Consider the following 19,693-nt stretch of genomic DNA (forward strand, 5'->3'; position numbering starts at 1 on the left):
TGGTATTCCAGCACCTAAAAATTAGACACTTGGCTATAGCAAGGGGAAAGAAAGTTTTAAATACACGTGGATGCCCTTGGCAGTCCAGAGGAGATTTAGGGCTTTTTGAAAATTATCCAGGAAACTTATGTGGTAGGTATAGAGAGCCACCTAGAGTTAATCCATAGGAATCTCTGAGTATATGTCTGAACTCCTGCCTCTGCTAACATGTAGGTGCCAGACTGAGAACTAAATGTTTAACTTCTTTGTCTATAGCAAGTCCTCTCCTGAGAGCAGGCACATAAATAAAATTAGAACCCCCATCAATGTGCTTATACAGAAGGGGTTACTACTGCGTATTAGATTAGAGAGCACTGGATTGAAAAGAAACAACGTAAATAATATGTGGTATGAGGACTGGTATTGAAGTCTCCTTCCTTCCAGTTGAGGAGTCTGACCAGTATAGTATATAATTAGGCTCTTTTCAATTACTCTCCTTTTGGACACAATTGCTATCTCTAAGCAGCATTTTCTTTGCTTCAGTGGGAAGATCAGAAAGTGCCCTTCTCTTTGACTTCTCTTTGACCTGGATACTAGCCTAGAAAAATGGGAAAATGATCCCCTGCAAACTGAGAACTTAGCCTGAACCCAATTCTTAGGAGAGGTTTGCTGACCATTAGCTTAGAATACATACCCTCATCTTGCATGCCTAGTAGCCACTGTGGTTTGTGCTCAGTTTGAAACTGTTGCTTGTTCTTGCCAAGCCCTTCTGGGGATTTTGAGGACATCTGGGCATATCTGTAGGTGTGAGCTATGCTTTCATGTCTGGAGTTTCTTTAGTGTTCATGATGATCTTTCAGGTCTCCTAGGAAGGCACCTATGCGGCTAGAACTTGGGCTCCAGTGTCATCTTCTTGAATAAATTTTCCTAAATTTGAAGTATGTTTTGCTTCTGATGTCATAGCTGGCACTTGGAAACAATCCCAGTCTCATTTGAAAATCCAACCTGCAATTTGTCTGTAATGGAGAATCTCAGGTGTAGCATTTCCCCCTCTCTCTTTCTTGGTTATATTAAATACACACCTTTCAGCCAGAAACAGAAACATTAAAGATAGGTTGGTCAAAAGTTTATAGTTGTGTCACACCTCATTTTCTTGAGGATTAGTCTTTTCTCATGTAACTTTGGTTCTTTGAGAGAACAGTAGGGTAGTAATAACTGCAGCCATACTTGGACAGCAAATGACTAGTCAAATCCTGATTTGGAGGCATGGAGTTGGGTTTCAGAATCACAGACCTCATATTTTTAGACTTCAGCTTCCAAGGATGAAGTGTTAATCACAGCCTATGCCAAGGAAGGCAAGGAGCCCTACGGACTGTACCTAGAAGCAGTTCCCTGGGCTAATCTACCTTAACTTCTGACGCCAACCACTTAATTAAGATGTATTTTCAGTCCCTTGTTTATTTCAGAGTGCTTCTAGTTAGGATTCTGACCCATTCAGATTGCTTTAGAGACTCTCAAAGTGTGTATTCATAGATTTATAGAATGGCCTAGGATGAAAAAGACCTCAAAGATCATCTAGTTTCAACTTCCCTGCCTTGGGCAGGGTCACCAACCACCAGACCAGGTTGTCCAGAGCCACATCCAGCCTGGCCTTGAATGCCTCCAGGGATGGGGCATCCACAACCTCTCTGGGCAATTTTGATTAGTTGATATAATTCTTTAAACATACTGGATGTCAGAACAGGTAATTGGTTCTTTTAGCACAGTTTATATGCTTAGAAGATCAAAAAACCTTTAAATACATTCAGGAAATATTTGTAAGCGTTACATGTGGATTTGGCTTGTTCAAAATTGGGAAATTTCTTGGCATCAAAGCAAGACATCTTCCTTAATTCAGTACACAAAAGGTGAAGCCCTCCATTTTTCTTAGACATCAATGACTTAACAGATATTAGTACTGCCCGTTTTCAGTGTGCAACATTAATCTACCATCCCTTTGAATTGGTGTTGCCTAACATCTCCTACGTGTCAGCTATCCTGCGTTTCTGAAAGACAAGTGCCTGGTATGTACTCCAATCTGTTTCATACCACCTGCCCCTGGTTTCCCTCCACCAAAGCTATCAGCAATAAAGAGATGGTATCAACTGCAACACTTGCCCTTCCTCCCAAGTGATTTCTCTAATGTTTTGCCCGTGTTGTATACAATGTAATGCATCAACAGGGCACTGGGGAACTGTCCACATCCCAGGCTTCAGATTGCAGCATGTGTTGGTTTCATCTTTCTTTAAAGCCTGCACTGCAAGGGAGAATTCCTAAACCTTGGGGATGACAGCTTGTTACTAGCAAGATGAAGTTACAGCTCTACAAAGTGAAGCACTAAGTGCACCATACAGCAACAATAAAAACATCAAACTTAGCCTAAAGATATCACTTTGTAAGAGCTGAAAATGTCTCTACCAATAAATGCTATGAAATTCCAGAAAACTAGGCAAGAATCTGTACATTTGCTTAGTGTTCTGGATGTTTCATATCAAAGTTTAAAAAAAAAAAAAATTACTGATCTGAAATACTCTCTAAAATCAACTCTCTTGTCAGAAAGCAGGAAAAGAATGATAATAATTGCAGAGCTATTACTGTCAGAGACTTATGACCCATACTGCATAGAAGTTGCTTTCTTCCAGCCAGACACCCAGACACTCTGTCTGAAAGCAAAAACTTCATAAGAAATCAATTATGACCAGTTAAATTAGAGTGTAACTTCAGGACAAAAAGACTGGTTTTGTTGTTTGAACTGCTAAAAATGTAACGAATGCCATTCTTTTAACAAGGAGCTAGCTAGCAAAGACATGATTTTATACTTGCTGTATCCAGCTTCTCAGACTGCTTGCTGCCTAATGTCTAGCTATCAAACATGTAAACTCTGTTGCAATAACCTCTGATATTTAACAGGTTTTAGTGTGTTTGTCTATGTGGCATGCATGATAGATGAAGAGATTATTGTCTTCAGTAACCCAAGTTATAGGTAGGTAAGTGTGGCTTAGCATGAGAGAAAGCTCATCTAGCTTTGGCCCTTCAGAAGTTGGCTAAGTTCATTGTCCGTGCAATGCCCCCCACCGAGCGACAAAGACAACTCCAGGAGGAAATCCATTCCCACCCTAAAATAAATGCAATAAATCAACCACAGGGGGGCTTCTCTGTTTTGGCAAGAGCTGAAGCCCTAGACTTTATGTCAAGCAAGATGAATTGCACCCTCGGGAACATGAGTGGCTCCTTCTGAGATGGAGGAAGCAGAACTTACTCTCCCACATCCTGGGACAGACCCATAACCTGAAACCACTTTTCCTTTCTGTTAATTATTAATTGAAGGATTTCACTATAGTACTGCAGGCTGGGCTTTTTGTTTCTTTTTACAAACTAGGTGGAGAGAGATGAGCTTGGTATCAACCGGTACGTTCAGACAGGAGACCACAAGGAAAATCCAGCTGTACCAGGAAGTGGTGCTGGTGACTCAGCATGAGAACAGGAGGCCTCATGTAGTGTTTTGAGCTTTGCCTTCCTGGTTTTGCTGTAGGTTAAATCTCAGAGCTGTTAGTGATTATAGAATCATACTTCAGAAGAGTAGGATATTAATCCCCAGACAAATTATATGACAGGTAGCTCTTCTCCTTGATCTCACTTACAGCTTCACCTAAATTGCATAGTCTTCTGCACATCCTCAGCTAAATTTTTCTTAGCCTAGGTGGAGTTGCTGTCTTCTGTCCCAGAGATGGCAGCAGTCTGGCACAGATGAAGTGATTTCTACATATGCAATTAATAAAGACCTTTGCAGATTTTACTTATTTATTTATTTTAAGAGCTTTGTGGAAATGTAATTTATCATTACTTCATGAAATTACATAATGTTTAGGGTTAAGGTTTTGCAACAACCCTGTTAAGGTAAATGGTTCACTGCTCATGATGAACAAAAAGGACCAGCAGTGCTTTTATCTGAGCCTGGTTTTGCTCCATGCTGCCCAAAGCAGGGAGATGAGCAGTTGTTTGTGAGCAGTTAGATCCCCTGCTCTTCCCACCTTCACCCAGCTGGTGGTGAAAATAGTGTAAATACAGGTGGGTACAGACCAATGTGGTTGTCAACAGCAAAAACGACAATCTGTTCTTTGTGGCAAGAGTAAGCTGCCTGAAAAACTCCTTATTGCTGGCCCAGTGTTAGCTGCTCCTCTGTGTTATCAGCCCTTGCCATTGCCAGAGCTTTAATAAGACAAATATTGTTTTGGCAGATGAACCCAGAGGGAGTTAGTGTAACTCCTGGCACAACAAGGAGGTCAGGGTCTTGAGTTTGACTGTCTAGCTCTTACATTCACCTCTGAACTCAAACTCCTATAGATCGTTCTCAGGTTGTTTCCAATTTGTAAGAACTAGATAACCTTGTGACCAGCAGTCTTTGGCCCTATTTCTCAAATGATCCATCAGAATCCAAGGTTCTTTAGGGTGCATTAAAGTTCCCTGTGCTAGCCCAAATTATGATCCTAAAGCATCTCACTGCTTCAGTAAATTCAGCTCCAGGACTACCTAGTGAGTCCTTATAAGTCTAGTCTTCACACAGCATCAATGTGGTTGATAAAGTCACTGACTATTTGGTTGGATGAGGCAGATCAGAAATGGGGATTATCAACATGAGGCCTCTACATATAGTGGCCTGGCCTTTGCAAACAGATGCTGAATTGGGATCACTTGGAATAAACAGAGCTATTCTCACAATTACTGTTGACATTTATTTGTTTTCCCCAGTAATTGGGTGGGAGGCAGCTGCTGTCTTAGGGTGCCTGGATGGCCTGCTAGCATCTAAACTACTGTATATCTGTTCTTTGAAATGACTTTGTGTAGAGGCTAGGAGAATTTTTAGGACCTGTGCAAAGCTCATGACAGTCAACCCTGGTTCCAGTGTGGGGACAGCTTATTTTAGTATGGGGGATGAGATTACCTGGTCAGGGGATGTGGTAAGTTCAGAAGCTGCTTCTTATTCCCAGTAAAAACACTCAGAATGGGCTGTGAAATGGATGTTTGTTCTGTCATTTTGTTTTCATAGTAATAATACCCGTGTTACTGTTTTGTAATCAACTGTTACGTAAACAATACACTATCCCTAAGATAAGTTTAGAAAAACATTCACCCACAATGTATCTGCAGATGAATCCAGTTTTAGCAACGTGGTATTTAAAGTACTGTACTCTGCTCATAGATCCTCAATAAGATACACTCTCTTGGAGTCAGCTTTAGATGACTGGTTTCTCTGTATTGTTTTGCAGACCCTACATGTCCATTGGAACACTGCGTGATCAGGTCATCTATCCCGATTCCGTGGAAGACATGCATGAGAAAGGCTACCAAGATCAAGATCTGGAGTGTATCCTGCATGTGGTTCATCTGTACCACATAGTTCAGAGAGAAGGAGGTAAATTGCATATTCTTGTAAAAACTTTTATGAAATCCCTTCCTTGGGTGTATGTATTAGTGAGGCTGACCTTTACCTCCCTCCATTAACATTAGCAGCAACTACCACACCAGTGTAAACAAGTTAACAATAACCAAATGACACTGACTGACAGCAAGGCTTTACCATCTACCACTTACCATTTAAGTTGGCAGTATGCTCTCAATGTTGTTTGCCTTAAGAGGAGGATTCATGGCTTAACGCTTCTTAGCTAAGAATGTACTAATGGCTGCTGACCCTCAGGATACAATAGAATGTAAAAATGTCAGCATTCTAGTTCATTCAGACCTGATGCTATGACAACGAGCATTAAAAAGAGGGGTCAGGGAGCTAAACTCAATGATCGGAGTAATTGCAGAGCAGGTCTGTACTCACTACAGTGATACTAAAAGTACTGTTAGTATCCCTGAGTCACTTAGGTCTCTAGGTCAAGTGTGCAATCTGCAGAAGAATGAGCAGATGTTTTGGAATAGGGAGCTGGAAAAGGAGAAGCAGTTAAATTGTAAGTGGCAGGAAGCCACTGTGGAGTGTACGTTCATAGCCTGTTGGTACTTGCAGACGGACTGAACAGAATATGACCCTCAGCAGCCAAAACCATATCCATCCCCGGCGGTCTCTGAATGTGCGTCATTGTGGTTTATAGCCTTGCACCTGGAGTGTGTCACTGATGATGAGGCAGTTACTGTGCTTCACCTCTAAGATGCTGTTGCCTGGGTTGGTGTTCTGCATTGCCAAACTGAAAACCCAGGTTTGGATCAGTCTAGCTCCACTTTCTATGCCAAAAGACAGTAATCTAGTTTTATTGCTGATCCCATCTTTGCTCTCCTGCTTGTCTAACTGCACAAGTGAGACTTAGGAAGTGAGCTGTAAAAAAAGTATTGAGGGCTCTGGAAACTGCATGGGGTCCTGACTCAGATGAGGATAAAGGAACACTGTGGTTGGGAGAAACAAATGTTACAAAGAGTGTCTTACAGACTTTAATCTAAAATGACACAAGTGGGCAAAGCCGGAAAACAAGGAACAGATTACTACATACCAGGACGTTTTTAGGACTGTAATACACTTACTTAGTCTCTTTTCTCCTTGGGCATTAGGAGGAAAAGGAAATCTGTGACATGATGTGACATGTTGCATGGATTTGATATACTTACATATTCTTCAGAGCTCCCCTAGTTTGGTTCAAAGACTCATATTCTTATTTTTGAACCAGCAAGCCAGAGAAACGTTTCTCAAAGGTGAAAAGTTGACATTTTTGTTCATGCATAGCTGAATGTTTTATTTTTATTATTTATTATTCTACTCTTTTACTTAAAATTAGATTTTTAAATTAGAATGGTTTCCACTAAGAACTGAAAGTTTTGTTTGCAAAACAATGAAAAGTCCTATGTAAAACTTCTAGAACAAAGGATTTGCCCGAAATTGCCTCATTCTTTTTGCAAAATGCTTTGATAGTTAACAAAAAGAAATGACGTTTTCCAATAGAAACAGTTGTGCTGAAAAATTCTAAGCAAATTTCTACTTGTATACATATTTTGTAAACATACAGCATCTGAAAAAAAAAAATAGCAACAAAACCAATTTTAGTTATTCAGATTTCTGGGTCTGTGTGTGATTTGTCAATGCTGTTTCAGACAGTTTCCATAAATCATTCCAGGAATAAAGCTCTCATCTGCTAATCATCTCGTTATAGAAACAAAATGTTGTTATTCTTTTATTTTTGCTGTAGATCCTCTTCATCTCTATAGCCCGTACTCTCTTTCCCATTCCTGCGGTGTTGTGCCTCTGCCAGCCAGCGGGCTCCTTGAGGCATGACCTTCTTGCTCTGATTGATCACGAATGCCATGCACATATAATGTGGCACTTTATAGCTCTGTGAAAGTCTGCTCCCTGTGGGCGGCTATGGAAAGACAGATGGAGCCAGGAGTATGCAGCTCTGGCTCCAAATCTGTTTGTCCTGGCCGAACTTTATTGTCTTTGGCTGAGTTACTTGCACATTGCATCAGTTCAAGGGTCATCCAGATCCAAGGGTAGAGGAGCCAAAAAAGCCTGCTATTATTGCTGCCAATGACAGAAATTCCTCTTTTTGTAGCAATAAGGTTTGACCCAATTAAAAGTAATTAGAATAGTTAATAAGTAGTCCAATTGAACATTTAGCTTCTATGTTACCGTTATGAAAAAAATTGTTAGTAGCAGCAGAATACACCAAAAATACTCCAAACTAGTTACCCACCCCTACCATCTATCCTGTTGCTGCTGAACCCCAGCCCTAGCACAGCTCCCATGGCAACAGCACCCCTTGCAGCTAGGGCAGAATTCCCTTCCTGCAGCATCCCATAACTGTGTTTGGGGAATGCCATTGCATTGCTTACCATCGCTCTCCAGCAACAAATCTGCTCTCCTTAACCTTGTTCTCATCTAAAACACAGCAAACTTGGCGTGAGCTGAAGAGAATGACGATGATTTAGGATTACAATGTACTGTACTTAGTGCAATGAGGCAGCATGAAGAAGCTTTTATGCGTGATGCTAACACTACTTAGTAATGCTATCATTGAGGTCCCCCATCAACACCTACAACGTTGCTAGCTATAGCAGCACAATAATTGCATGCAACACGAGGATAACAAGTAAGGTTGTATGCAGTGTGGGTGGCAAATGCACGTCCAGAAACCTGAGGAGTAGTATGGAGATGTACATGGATATGCATGGAATGGCTCCTTTGTTGACCTGATCTAGAAATCCCTGTATACTTAGCGCATGTCACTACCATGGGAGCCATGGGTGCCTGGTAGCCTGTCACATGAGAGAAGCCATGAGTGCGCGTGAGGCAGTGTGCCGCATGCAGGGCCGGGCCTGTCTGCTTAAGGCTGATGACAGTACTGAACAAGTTCAACCTGTTTATGGTTTCTCAGCACCCCAGATTATAATTATTGCTCATTATTGTGCGCATTTGTCACAAGTTTGGGTCTTGTCCAAGGAACCCTCCTACTAAGCCACATATAAACATATGACAAGTAGATTTTCTCTCTCTGAGATTTTTCCATTGGATCATTTTAGCCCTGGATTTGCTTTTGTTATTGGCACTGACAGTAACTGGCGTGCTCCACCGGCTTTTCCATTTGCTCTGAAGAGCCACAAATCCCTGCGGTGCCACACTGAGCTGGGCTCATGCAATTGATTGTCTCGTTGTGCCTTCCTCAGCTCAGGATTTCCCTTTGTACGTTCATCCCTCACAGCACCAGGGCTGCCTTCCTGTTGACAGCCGCCTGGGGACATGTACAGTGAGAGAGGCTCCATGTTCAGAAACTCATTGGGGCAACCTCTTTGGCTGCAGTTTGCTGCTGTAGCCTTTCTCCTATCATTCTGCAATCCTCCAGTCGTATCTGATGAGCTTTGGAAAATGATAGCTCAAGAAAAGGAACTTCTACATTGCTATTTTTTGGCAGCTGACTGATCTTGCACGTAGGTGCAGGGATGCATGAGGACACAGGATGCATAGCATTACAGAACCCAAATGTAACCCTTTTTTTTTTTCTTAAGAAAATTGAGGAAAAGGAATTATAAAAGAAACCATGCAAGAAAATGAGCTGCTACTATCATGAGGCAATCACTAATTTCTACTGACAGCAGTATCTGTTTCTAGTGCTGTTCCTCTGCCCAGCACACTGCACATGCTCTTTGTCTTACTGGTTGCAGAAGGCATTTCTGAGGTATCTAGCATTCATCACATTGACATTTCTCGCATGCAATCAAAACCTGTGTGTACCAAGAAATTGGGTGAGGAATTTGGGTGCTGAATGCCAGGATTACATTTGTACCTCCTTAGAGATTTGTGCTGTATTCATAGACAAGCCATTTCTTTTCTTCATTTGTAAAATGGATGTAGCTGTGGGTGATGAAAGCCCCTGACTTGGCTGATATTTCCAGAACACTGAGGTTCTTTACTGACCTGCAGAAAGAAAAGAGAAACAAGCAGATGCATTGCTGTTAATGCACCATATGAACCTGGTTTATTGTTAGATTTCTAATTTTTCAGAGGAAATTGTCCAGATATTAGAAAATCATTTTTAAAATTGCGAAGGGATAATACTAAAGTGAAGCCTTCCTTATCTATTGTCTAAGACATTCCAAGTGGTGAATAGGAAAGTTGAGGGAAGGAACTAGGTAGGAGGAGGCAAGATGCACTGCTAATATTAAAGTAAAACATAAGCTGAAGGGACCACAGATCTGACCGTTGTATCCTGGTGAACTGAGGCTAGATCTTATCCCTTCAGAGGAAAGAATAGAATCACTGCTGACAAGTGATATTTCCTTTCCATTTTGCATCCCTTTCCTGAACCTCGTTCTATTTTTGTCTCTTACTAATCCTTCATAAACCAGCTGATCAGAACATGGGTCCTGCTTCCATGGGCACGTGCACGCATGCACACCCACCCACACCCTTGCTGAAATCCAGAGCTTCCATCACAACACAGCCCCGGAGCTCATCTGTTTTATCAGCTTTAAACCAAGAAAGTATAAACAGTAGCATGAGCGTTGCCTTTGGAAGTGTAACTATTTCTATGGCTTTCATGAAGGACATTTCTCTTGCCTCTTACACTCTTTATCAAAAAGGAGTGCTCCAGGCATTTCATAATCTTTCTTTGGAAGCTCTGGTGGAGCAGCACTGCAGCTTTCTGTGTGGTCCCAGTATCAGCACCAATCATCACAGACAGCTTCTGTGTATCCTTCTCCTGTCCCAGAACTGGTCAGGGTGATGGCCATTACACAGTCTCATCTCTGCTGGGAGCCAGCTGGCAGAAAGCACTGCACGTGCCTCCTCTTCTGCAGACCAAATCATCCCAGTTCCATCAGCTGCTCCCCATCATACCTGTGCTCCAGACCCCTCAACAGCTTTGCTGCCCTTCTCTGGACACATTCCAGTGCCTCTGTGTCTTTCTTGTAAGGAGGGGTCCACAACTGAACACAACACTCGATGTGCAGCCTCACCAATGCTGAGTACAGAGGGATGATCATTTCTCTTGCTTGACTTTGCTCATAGTGTTTTCTGGCAACTGTTTGTTTTCAGAAAAGGGGTTTTGTTTGCATTGTTCATTTTTTAGTTATGGTGCTTCTGAGCTGATTGGGAAAAATGTCATTTTCTTCACTTGGCCCTTGGCCAACTTTCCCATGAATAGATGATAAGTGAGAGAAATGTCTCACCAGATTTTCTCTGTGTCCCCACTCTCCCATTTCAAAACTCCCCTTACTTGCTATTTTGCTATTCAGTCTATCTGGATTAACCAGAAACTTACTTCTAATGCTGTGATTGGTATTTGAAGATAGTTTTTCGTGAGCTGGGATGAGCCATGCCATAATACTCACAGAAACACAAGTCCACTGTAATATCACAGGTAAACCTCCTCACCGCCTTGTCCTCACTGCATGTGTCTGAAAGTGATGAAGAAAAAAGTCATTTAGAGGCCGTGCAGAATATTAAATAAGAATATTCAGTGTTGTAAGAGCTGTGGGTCACTTCTAAATACAAAATATTAGGAAGCTTGTATGCAAAATGCTCCTGTCTGTGTGCACTGCTTTGTATGTTGGCTGCTTGTCTGGGCACAGAGAATGCATCTATGTGTCTGTGTCTGTGCTCCTGCAAAGTTTGCTGACTAACAGCAGTGAGAGGAGCCAGACAATAAGCATTCTAATCTGACACTGCTGCTTATGTTCTTTACATTTATTTCCTTTCATATGCTGAATTTGTTTTGAATTTCCACTTGTGCATTTCAAGAGGGAATAGCAAAAACGTGGCAGAAAAATGGTTAGCTATACATATGTCGGTGATGTCTGTTCACAGAGATGGTAAGTAAAGTTTTTTAACTGGGGGAGTCTAAATTCTGCTTTCAATACTGACATGGTATTTGGGACTTCTTTCCAGTGGAATGCCAGTGGAAAGGCATTGATGTGTTTCAGAAGATGTGATCCAGAACCCTGAACTTTATTACTTTAGTTGGAGGTTGCAGAGATGTTGCAAGTGAAGGTGTATTTTCATCATAAACCTATGCTGTCCTGACATGCTTTGTTTGCATTTTTTTATAAGGCTGGGATGCCATCATGGATTGGAAAGATGTCTTATCAGGAGGAGAAAAACAAAGGATGGGCATGGCTCGTATGTTTTATCATAAGTAAGCATTTTGATTTGTTCTTTAAGTAATATCTGAAAATGAGGAGGAGTTTGGAAGGTTTGCTCTAGTAGTTTGAGCAGCAGTAGCCTGTAATCTCTATACAACGTGCAGTACTTCTAGATTGTTGCATAGGACTGCACACTTTGTCATTTATTCATGCAAGTTCAGCTTGTAGCTTGGGTAATGCTTCTTACTTAAACTTTGCTTTTAGGGACATTCTGTGAATGTTCCTTTCTATCAGGCACAAATATCATCCCTGCATCTGTCCTACAAGTATTGCAGAAAACTTGTCTGCTTTAGAGCTTGTGAGAGTTAGAAAGCCAAACTCCAGGTTTTATTCTATTTTCAAGACTGGAAACCTTGCAAAGGCAGTCAGTACACAGCAGTGAATAGAGGCTCTCTGAGTTGGCTGTAGTTACTGCATGGCCTGTTGACAGAACAGAGTAATACCAGGTCAAACTGGGACACAGGAGTTAGAGCACTGTGTGCTTAGATGGACCAGGAAATAAAACACATTTTTCCTGGAAGCCACGTTTGTACCTGATGGTGCTAGCTGGCTTCCAGCTGCAGATGAGAGGCAGCTTTCCTGCAAAAAAACTCTACTTTCTACTGTTCGCTCAATTAAATATGTAGGAATACTGTCCAAAGCATAGATGACTTATGTCTTTTATTTACTTTTGAAAGGCCAAAATATGCACTGCTGGATGAATGCACGAGTGCTGTTAGCATTGATGTTGAAGGAAAGATATTCCAAGCTGCAAAAGCTGCCGGGATATCCCTGCTTTCTATAACACACAGACCTTCTCTTTGGTGAGTATGGCCAGGAATTTATGAGGTGCCTTGCTTTCAGCTTTCTGACAGACATGGCCTTTGTTCTGTATTAGGGCAGCTATTTAATCAATATCTACTGCACTTTGTAAGATAATCTGTCTAAAATAATAACAATGTAAATGCATTTACCATTCATTTCTTTTCATTTTGAGACACACTTAGTCTTCCCTCTCATTTTTTTTTAAATTTGTGCCAGTTTATTAACTATAAATGGCAACACACAGGTAGCTGAAAGGCAGTTAATTAGTCCACTACACCACAGCCACAACACTCATCACCAGATTATTCTTTAAAGATGACAAGGTACATGAGCTGGCCTGGGGAAGTTTACCAGTGCTTGGGAGAAGATGGGAAACATGGCAGGCAGTGGTTCACCTGCTCTTTGTTCTTTCATAGGAATTGATACATCCACTGGTTTAACTTCAGCAGTGCTCTGTATCTGCAGGGCCTGTCAGCTTTCAAAATGTGATTTTATAGTAAAAAGAGAAACACAAGAAATATGTTCTAGTGAGGTAGTACTTAGTATGGAGTCCCTAAAAAGGAAATATAGCTGGTGAATACCTAGAACAACCAAATACTTAAAAGGGAAAATGGAGATAAGAGGGTGTAAGCTGACATCAGCTGAGACTATTGGTACTCAAGTCCTTGGTCTCCATTATCACATTGTTTGTTTTTTTAAGCCAGTGACAGAAAAATCCATTACCAATTTGTCACTGTAAAGAAAAAAAATTGTAGCAGTTTCTGCTTCTCTGAAAAAGTTTTCTGAGCATTCATTCTTCCTCTGTGGAGCCAGTGATGGTGGAGGCTAGGATTATTTCAAAACCACTGCTCAAGAAAACAAGTATTTGAGAGTACTCTATCTATAAATACTGATAGTACAGAGGGAAAATCTGCGAAAGAACTGGTGAGAAAGATTTTGGAGTTCAGATTTCCATGGACGTTTCTTATTTCCTAGTACTCATGCTGTTCAGAAAAGTTTGGGATGGCTCTTGTAGCCTCCACATTGTTACTGAAATTATTGGAAATCTGATGATTTGCAGGGAGCAGGAACTGATAAAAGCAGGTGGTTAGGTGGGATGTGATGGCCTTGTTGTTGAGAAGTAAAGAACAAGTTCTGAGTATTCAGAAACAAGGATCAAATGTCTTTCATTCAGATACGCTTTCATAGAGACTGCACTGTATAGGGGTCACATGCTGCTCACTCCTTAAGATTATACCATGAAATGTTTGCTCTTTCATGCAAAATATTGGCTGCCTTCCTGGAGCAGCACAATTAGATGTCTTAGTCAGCTATCTTGGCTTCCTGATTTTATTGTTATTTTTTAATGGGGAAAAAAAATAGGTTAAGTATTTCGTGTCTCAAAGATTAGTATGCAAGAAGTGGTGAGTGTAAGCCTGGAGCTGAACCTCATGTCATAAGCTATTGAGTTTATTAAACTGTCACATTCCCCGCATGGGATTTATAATTACCCTTTTATGATGCATTTCATCTTCTGTAATTTACAGTGATAAATTGCACAGTTGTAACAGCAGCTCTGAGGGAGCTCTCTGCTCTTCCTCTTGCATCTCCTGATAAATGTCTTGTCAGGTCTTGGCAAACCCCACACACACGTACACCTTTGAATATTTGTAGTGCACACACCCTGATATTCACTGAAAGATCTGTGACTCTTGCACAGACTTTTAGTTTGGCTCCTTGCAGTGTTTTAGGACTGGAAGTTTATTTATCCCACCTTATAAAATGCAGGGGAACAAGCTGAGGTATAAGTTGAACAAACCAGTTTTATCAGTAGCATCAGGTGCACCATGCTTGCCTGAATGTATTTTCTTCTAAGGAGATCTAACATCTTGTGCAAAGAGAAATAAATAAAATGAACTGGGGCACGTGTTCCATTTCTTTCTTCTGAAGAGAAGGGACTGTTTGGATGTGCAGCAGACTGAAGCTGGGAGGAGTGCTCATCAGGCATCATGTGGTAGATATCTGTAATGACACCAGTGGTGGTGGCCTGGGGAAGTCATGGTGACTGGATTTGAGATGCCCAAACCCCCCACAAAGGAGTGTCCTAGGTATATGAGTCACTGAAGAGATTGTGAGACTCTTACCCAGTGATCCAGAACTGGACAGCACTCAGCTTCCTGAGAAACAGCGTTGAGAATAGACACAGACATCTAAACGTGTGCAGAAATGAGCCATTACTGATGCATTATTTTCTAATGCAGGAAGTACCACACTCACTTGCTGCAGTTTGATGGACAAGGAGGCTGGCATTTTGAGCAGCTGAACATGGACGTCCGCTTGTCACTGAGTGAGGAAAAACAGAGACTGGAGTCCCAACTTGCAGGAATTCCTAAAATGCAGCAGAGACTGAATGAACTGTGTAAAATCTTGGGAGAAGACTCAGTGCTCAAAACAATGGACAAAGAAGAATGAATAATTTATGTTTTACGTTTTTAAAAGTATTTTTTTAGTTAAAAGCATTACAAGTTCAGACATTATCCTTTGCATGCATTGTGCTAGAGGCTTAGAGCATAGAGAAATACAGCCAGCAGAGAATAATGCTCAGAATGCTATGTAAGACTTCAGCATTTCAGTGTTAAGGAAGAAAGTGGTTAAACTGTGAAAGGAAAACAAGCAAGGGCACCGAGTATAAGATTAGTCGCTGCAGCTTATTTTAATTCCTAGTGAAAGCCCAATTCACTGCAAAGAAATAGCAACACTTTTAGGTTTTGTCGGTGAGTTTTGGCCTGAGACTTGGCCTGCAGAATGTGCTCTTGTACCAGGTCACTGTGTGCGTATGATATGCCTGCTACGCAGAGCGAACGTGGCGTGACACTCAGGCATGGAGCACAGCAGAGGCAGCATCTGGGTGAGTATGCAGATGCATGCAAAAATCTCATTTGGGTATAAGAAACTTTCTTTCAGCCCATGTGAAACAAAACTTTTCTACTACTGAGTAGCGTGCACGTCTTTGTCTGCATCTCCATAGGAAGTAATGCAATAGGCTGACCAGAAGATAACTGTCCTGACAAACTACTGCCCTTGTGACAAGAGAAACAAGGATGGAGCTAAGTATGTAATATACACGTGCTGTACTTTATGCTGTGATGCACAACTTCAGAGGCTCTTTGCCCTTGGTGCTATATCTGTCCCTCTGGGGAAGTACTTGTCCCCTGTGTAGTAATCTCTGGTGGGCGGATGGAGCACTGGGCCTAACATTAGGAGACCTTGTTTTGCTTCACTGAGTCATTCATCTGCTTCATGGGCCTGACCCAGCCAGTATGCACCTCTGATCTGGTTCCTCCATTGGTAAAATCTCGGTATGGGCACGTTTGTTCCGTGAGACCTTTTGTGATGAGGACTGTAGGAGAGCATGTCTGTTTCTAACATACACTGAATTCTCAGACATGGCTGTCCTGCCAATTAAAATGTTTAGTGCTTACAAAGGTTTGTGAAAATTTAGAGCATTTTATAACCACTAATTGATGCCTGCCATATTTTGTTAGAGTGGACAAACATTGTGCTCCCCGTGAGCAGAGCAGACAAGAAAATGCACCGTGGCAGCTTTGCTCCAGATGCACTCTTTGATCGTGCCATTGGCTGCCCAGTTCAGTGGGAGCCATGTCCCCAGGCAGCCAAAGGGGCTTCAAGCTGATCCCCGTGGAGCTCAGGGCTGGCCTGAGTGCCTTGCTGCAGGCCAAACTCGGTGAACTAGAAATAAAGGTGGGAATGGATTTTGAGAGATCCCTGCAAGTGCACTGCCAGTCTTGACAAAATGCTTACTGTGGCCCATTAGCTTCCTTGGCAGCAGTGTTTGGTTGGGGAGACTGTGCAAGTGTGCACAGATCTTTCCTCCTCCATTGCTGGAAGCTGTTCAGAAATGGGCAGCTCAGGAGTAGCTCAGGCAAGAGACTGTGCAGGTCTTTCATCTGCTGTAGGTAAATGCTTTAGAGGAGATGTAGCAATCCTGAAGTTGTTCGTTCCTTAGAAGATTTCTTTCTGGTGACTTACTCTGAGAAGGAGCAATGCATAAGCTGTTAAGAAGTGCTGAGAGAGGAGAAGCGCACTGGGATATTTGCTGAGCTGTATTCAGAACTGAATGCCATGGACAGCTTTTCATATGAGAGCAGCACCTCAGAGCGAGGTGCTCAGCACCAGTGCTGGAGAAAAGGCTTTGGATTGGCATCTCATCATTTCAGAAGTGATGCCTTTGTCAGTGTCCTTGCTTGGGAGTTTAGCTGTCTGGAGGCTGCCATTCTGCTGGGTATGTTTGAACAGTCTGTTAATACAGACTGTTTACATTTTCTGTGAGTCAAGCACAAGAGGAGGGGGTGATCAGTAGGGAATTAACTCTGTCTGCCAAGCCCAAGGCCAGCACAGTAACCGTTAGGCTGTCTTCCTTCTTGCTGCATGCTGGACTAGAACTTGGAATAAATCAGGTCCTCACCTTGCTCCTCTAGAGTCCATGGCTTGAATGCAATCCTGCATTGCATTGGTGGCAACAGTTTGTTCCTCCTGTTAGTTTTCTCTATAAAGTCCTCTGGGACTTCTCACTGAAAGAAGAAAGATCGCTCCTGGGAATCTGTGAAAGGGATGAGAAGTGAAGGTTCAAACAATAAGCTGTTGTGTTGTAGAGTGCAGACTGGAGGTAACTGATGTGATGGATGATGTGTGTGTGCGTTTTGATTTGTGAGTGTCTCTGCCTGTCCCTGAAGGCAAGCTTTCCTGCTTCTCATCTTCAAAAGAAATCCATATCTGCTAAGGAAAGAAAGAAGTCAGCCAAGAATCTGTTCTGGGTGAACGTAAATGAGATGATGATGATTTCAAAGGCTTGTGCATTTCTGAGCTATGTTTCTAGACCACTGTGATGAATCAGGTGTGCACCATGTGCGTGCCCTTGTTGCAGCTGCAACGTACCGTCCTGCTGGCAGAAAGCAGCCACAAAACCACTTTTCCACAAGATTCTCCCAAGGCAGGAGCTGAGGTAGAGAAAGGGGCTCCGTTGCTCCCCGTCTCTCCGTGATGCACTTTACTGTGTGGCTGGGAGCTAAACCAGGCTCGTCCAGTCCCTGAATGAGGAGGACACTGAAAAATGTTGAGCGCTTGACCCAGTTCAGCACAGCTCCCACGTATAGTTCCCATCTTCCAGGAAAGCACTGCAATGGCACCTGACTTGTTGAGAGCTGTCACTGGTGGACACAGCGCCCCGAATCTGCTGTACTGCCCTGCAGAGATCAATGCTGACCCTGTGCTATGGCCCAACAGAACAGGTCATCTGAGGGAACTGCTTAGAAGGAGAAATATTGTTTGTTTGTTTGTTTGTTTGTTTTTAATGATATTCTGCATAGAACATGCATCGTGACTGATGAAATGTGATTGAAAACTGAAATTGCACTAGAATCAGTGTAATCTTGAAGTCTGATATGTATTTCGTGGATCCAGTAATAGATTGGCCATTCCTATTTAGTAACACAGTAACAAAAACCAGCATCCCACTCTGCTGTTTGCATTCTTGCAGGCATGAAAAGAGCACAAGAGCGCTGATAGGAGAGGAACTTTCTCTAAATAGGAGCTGTCTGAGTAATGCCGAGCCACTTTTAGAAGGATTTTCTGTACTGGTGATTCATTCATCTTAAAATTGATTTTGTAGTTTGAAGAGAAGCTGCCCTGCAGATTTTTTTCTGCAAACTCTCTGGTTTGTTCCAAGTGCTGATATAGACAGGAGTCTCCAGTTTCATTTCTGGAGAGCTTTGCCCTTTGTCAAGGACATGAGCCAACTTATTTTGTGCTGCTTTGGACACAGCCAGGAAAGCAAAGCAGAGGGTCACACTCTTCCCTGGGAGAGTAGCTCAAGGAGATGCTCTTCTGCAGCCAGCATACAGGAGCACCTGCCTGTTACAGCACTCCCAGAGAGGGCCAGAGCAGGGCAGCATGCCTCAGTGGAATCCTTTTCCTTGATACAATGAGAGTTATTCATGAGAGTCCATTCTTTCTCTAGCTTCTAGGAGCTGTGGCTCCCCAAGAAGCCAAGGAAGTGTCTTTTTGGCTTACCTTCTCAGCATTACATCTTGCTGAGCTGGGCAGATTCTGCCCTTGAAGTCATTTCAAGGGCTGAATGTTGCAAAGAGCCGGGTGCACCCAGCCTGCTGCCAGCAGCCTGTTGTGCCCCAGCACTGGGCTTTCTTGGGTCTGTGTCCTGGACGAGTGAAGGTGCTAAGCAAAATTCATACCAGTCTCAAGCAGGGATTAACTGTGCAATAAGATTGGTAATTCAATAATGTAATTCCCAGTTAATATAGATAATAATGGGATTTTTTTTTCCAGAATCAAAGTGGGAGAAAACGCTTTCTGTGCATGGGATTTAAGTGTTTTAACCTAGGAAAAGTTCATTTTGGGACCACACTATTTCTGGTTTTAGATTTGAAAACTCTTCTTTTGCAGGAGCACAAAAAACTAAGCATCCTTTAAGTATTTTTTTTTTTTTTAAATCAGTGGGATCTGTGTTTGAGTGAGGAATGAAGTACTGGATATTCAGTGGGATATTTTAGGGAAAATTGCAATAAAAATTATATCCTAAAGCAAATGAACAAACACACCTACAGTCCCCTCAGTATGTCTGAATGATCATAATGCATGTCAAAGCCGAGTTTATGAGCCTATGATCTGAGATTTCAGTCGTATATAGAATGAAATCACTCTACTGAGCTGTTCATAAAGCTTCAGAGAACTGAACTGCTAATCGAATGTGTCTTTGTTTCATTTATGTTTGATATTAATGCCTTTTAAGAGCAGACAATTTATAAAGCAATAAATCATGCTTTACAGTTGTAATTTATTCCAATGTCAAATAAAACATGTTGCATTTACTTTGTTTTTAGCATTCCTTATGAATCATTCACAAAGCAGTCGTGACCTGTGTGAGAGCTTTGCCTGTGTGCGCTTTGGAAGCCCCTTCCTGTGCTCATCTCTGGGATGGGGCTGGAAAGCTAGGGGTGGGTGTTGTGTGTTTGCAAGTTAAAACAAGTGTTTCATTCCTAGATAAGGCTGCCGTCCAAGAGTCTGTCCCCTTCCTTCTTACAGCCCCCCTTTTGATACTGAAAGGCAGCTCTCAGATCTCCCCAGAGCTTTCTCTTCTCCAGGCTGAACAGCCCCAGCTCTCTCAGGCTGTCCTCATAGCAGAGGTGTTCCATCCCTTGGATCATTTTTGTGGCCCTCCTCTGGACGCACT

The 19,693-nt window shown here is 42.2% G+C and overlaps 1 protein-coding gene across 1 annotated transcript; it reads left to right on the forward strand.

Moving 5' to 3' along the window:
* The first annotated feature begins 5,285 nt into the window (after positions 1-5,285).
* Positions 5,286-19,332, forward strand: LOC104909233 (ATP-binding cassette sub-family D member 2-like). The gene is made up of 4 exons (XM_031552892.1): positions 5,286-5,431; positions 11,552-11,636; positions 12,321-12,446; positions 14,688-19,332. Exons 1-4 carry the CDS (start codon positions 5,293-5,295, stop codon positions 14,896-14,898), a joined length of 561 nt encoding a protein of 186 aa, XP_031408752.1. The 5' UTR covers positions 5,286-5,292; the 3' UTR covers positions 14,899-19,332.
* The last annotated feature ends 361 nt before the right edge of the window (positions 19,333-19,693 follow it).

This window comes from Meleagris gallopavo, chromosome 1 (genome assembly GCF_000146605.3).
Source record: "Meleagris gallopavo isolate NT-WF06-2002-E0010 breed Aviagen turkey brand Nicholas breeding stock chromosome 1, Turkey_5.1, whole genome shotgun sequence".
Classification (NCBI taxonomy): domain Eukaryota; kingdom Metazoa; phylum Chordata; class Aves; order Galliformes; family Phasianidae; genus Meleagris; species Meleagris gallopavo.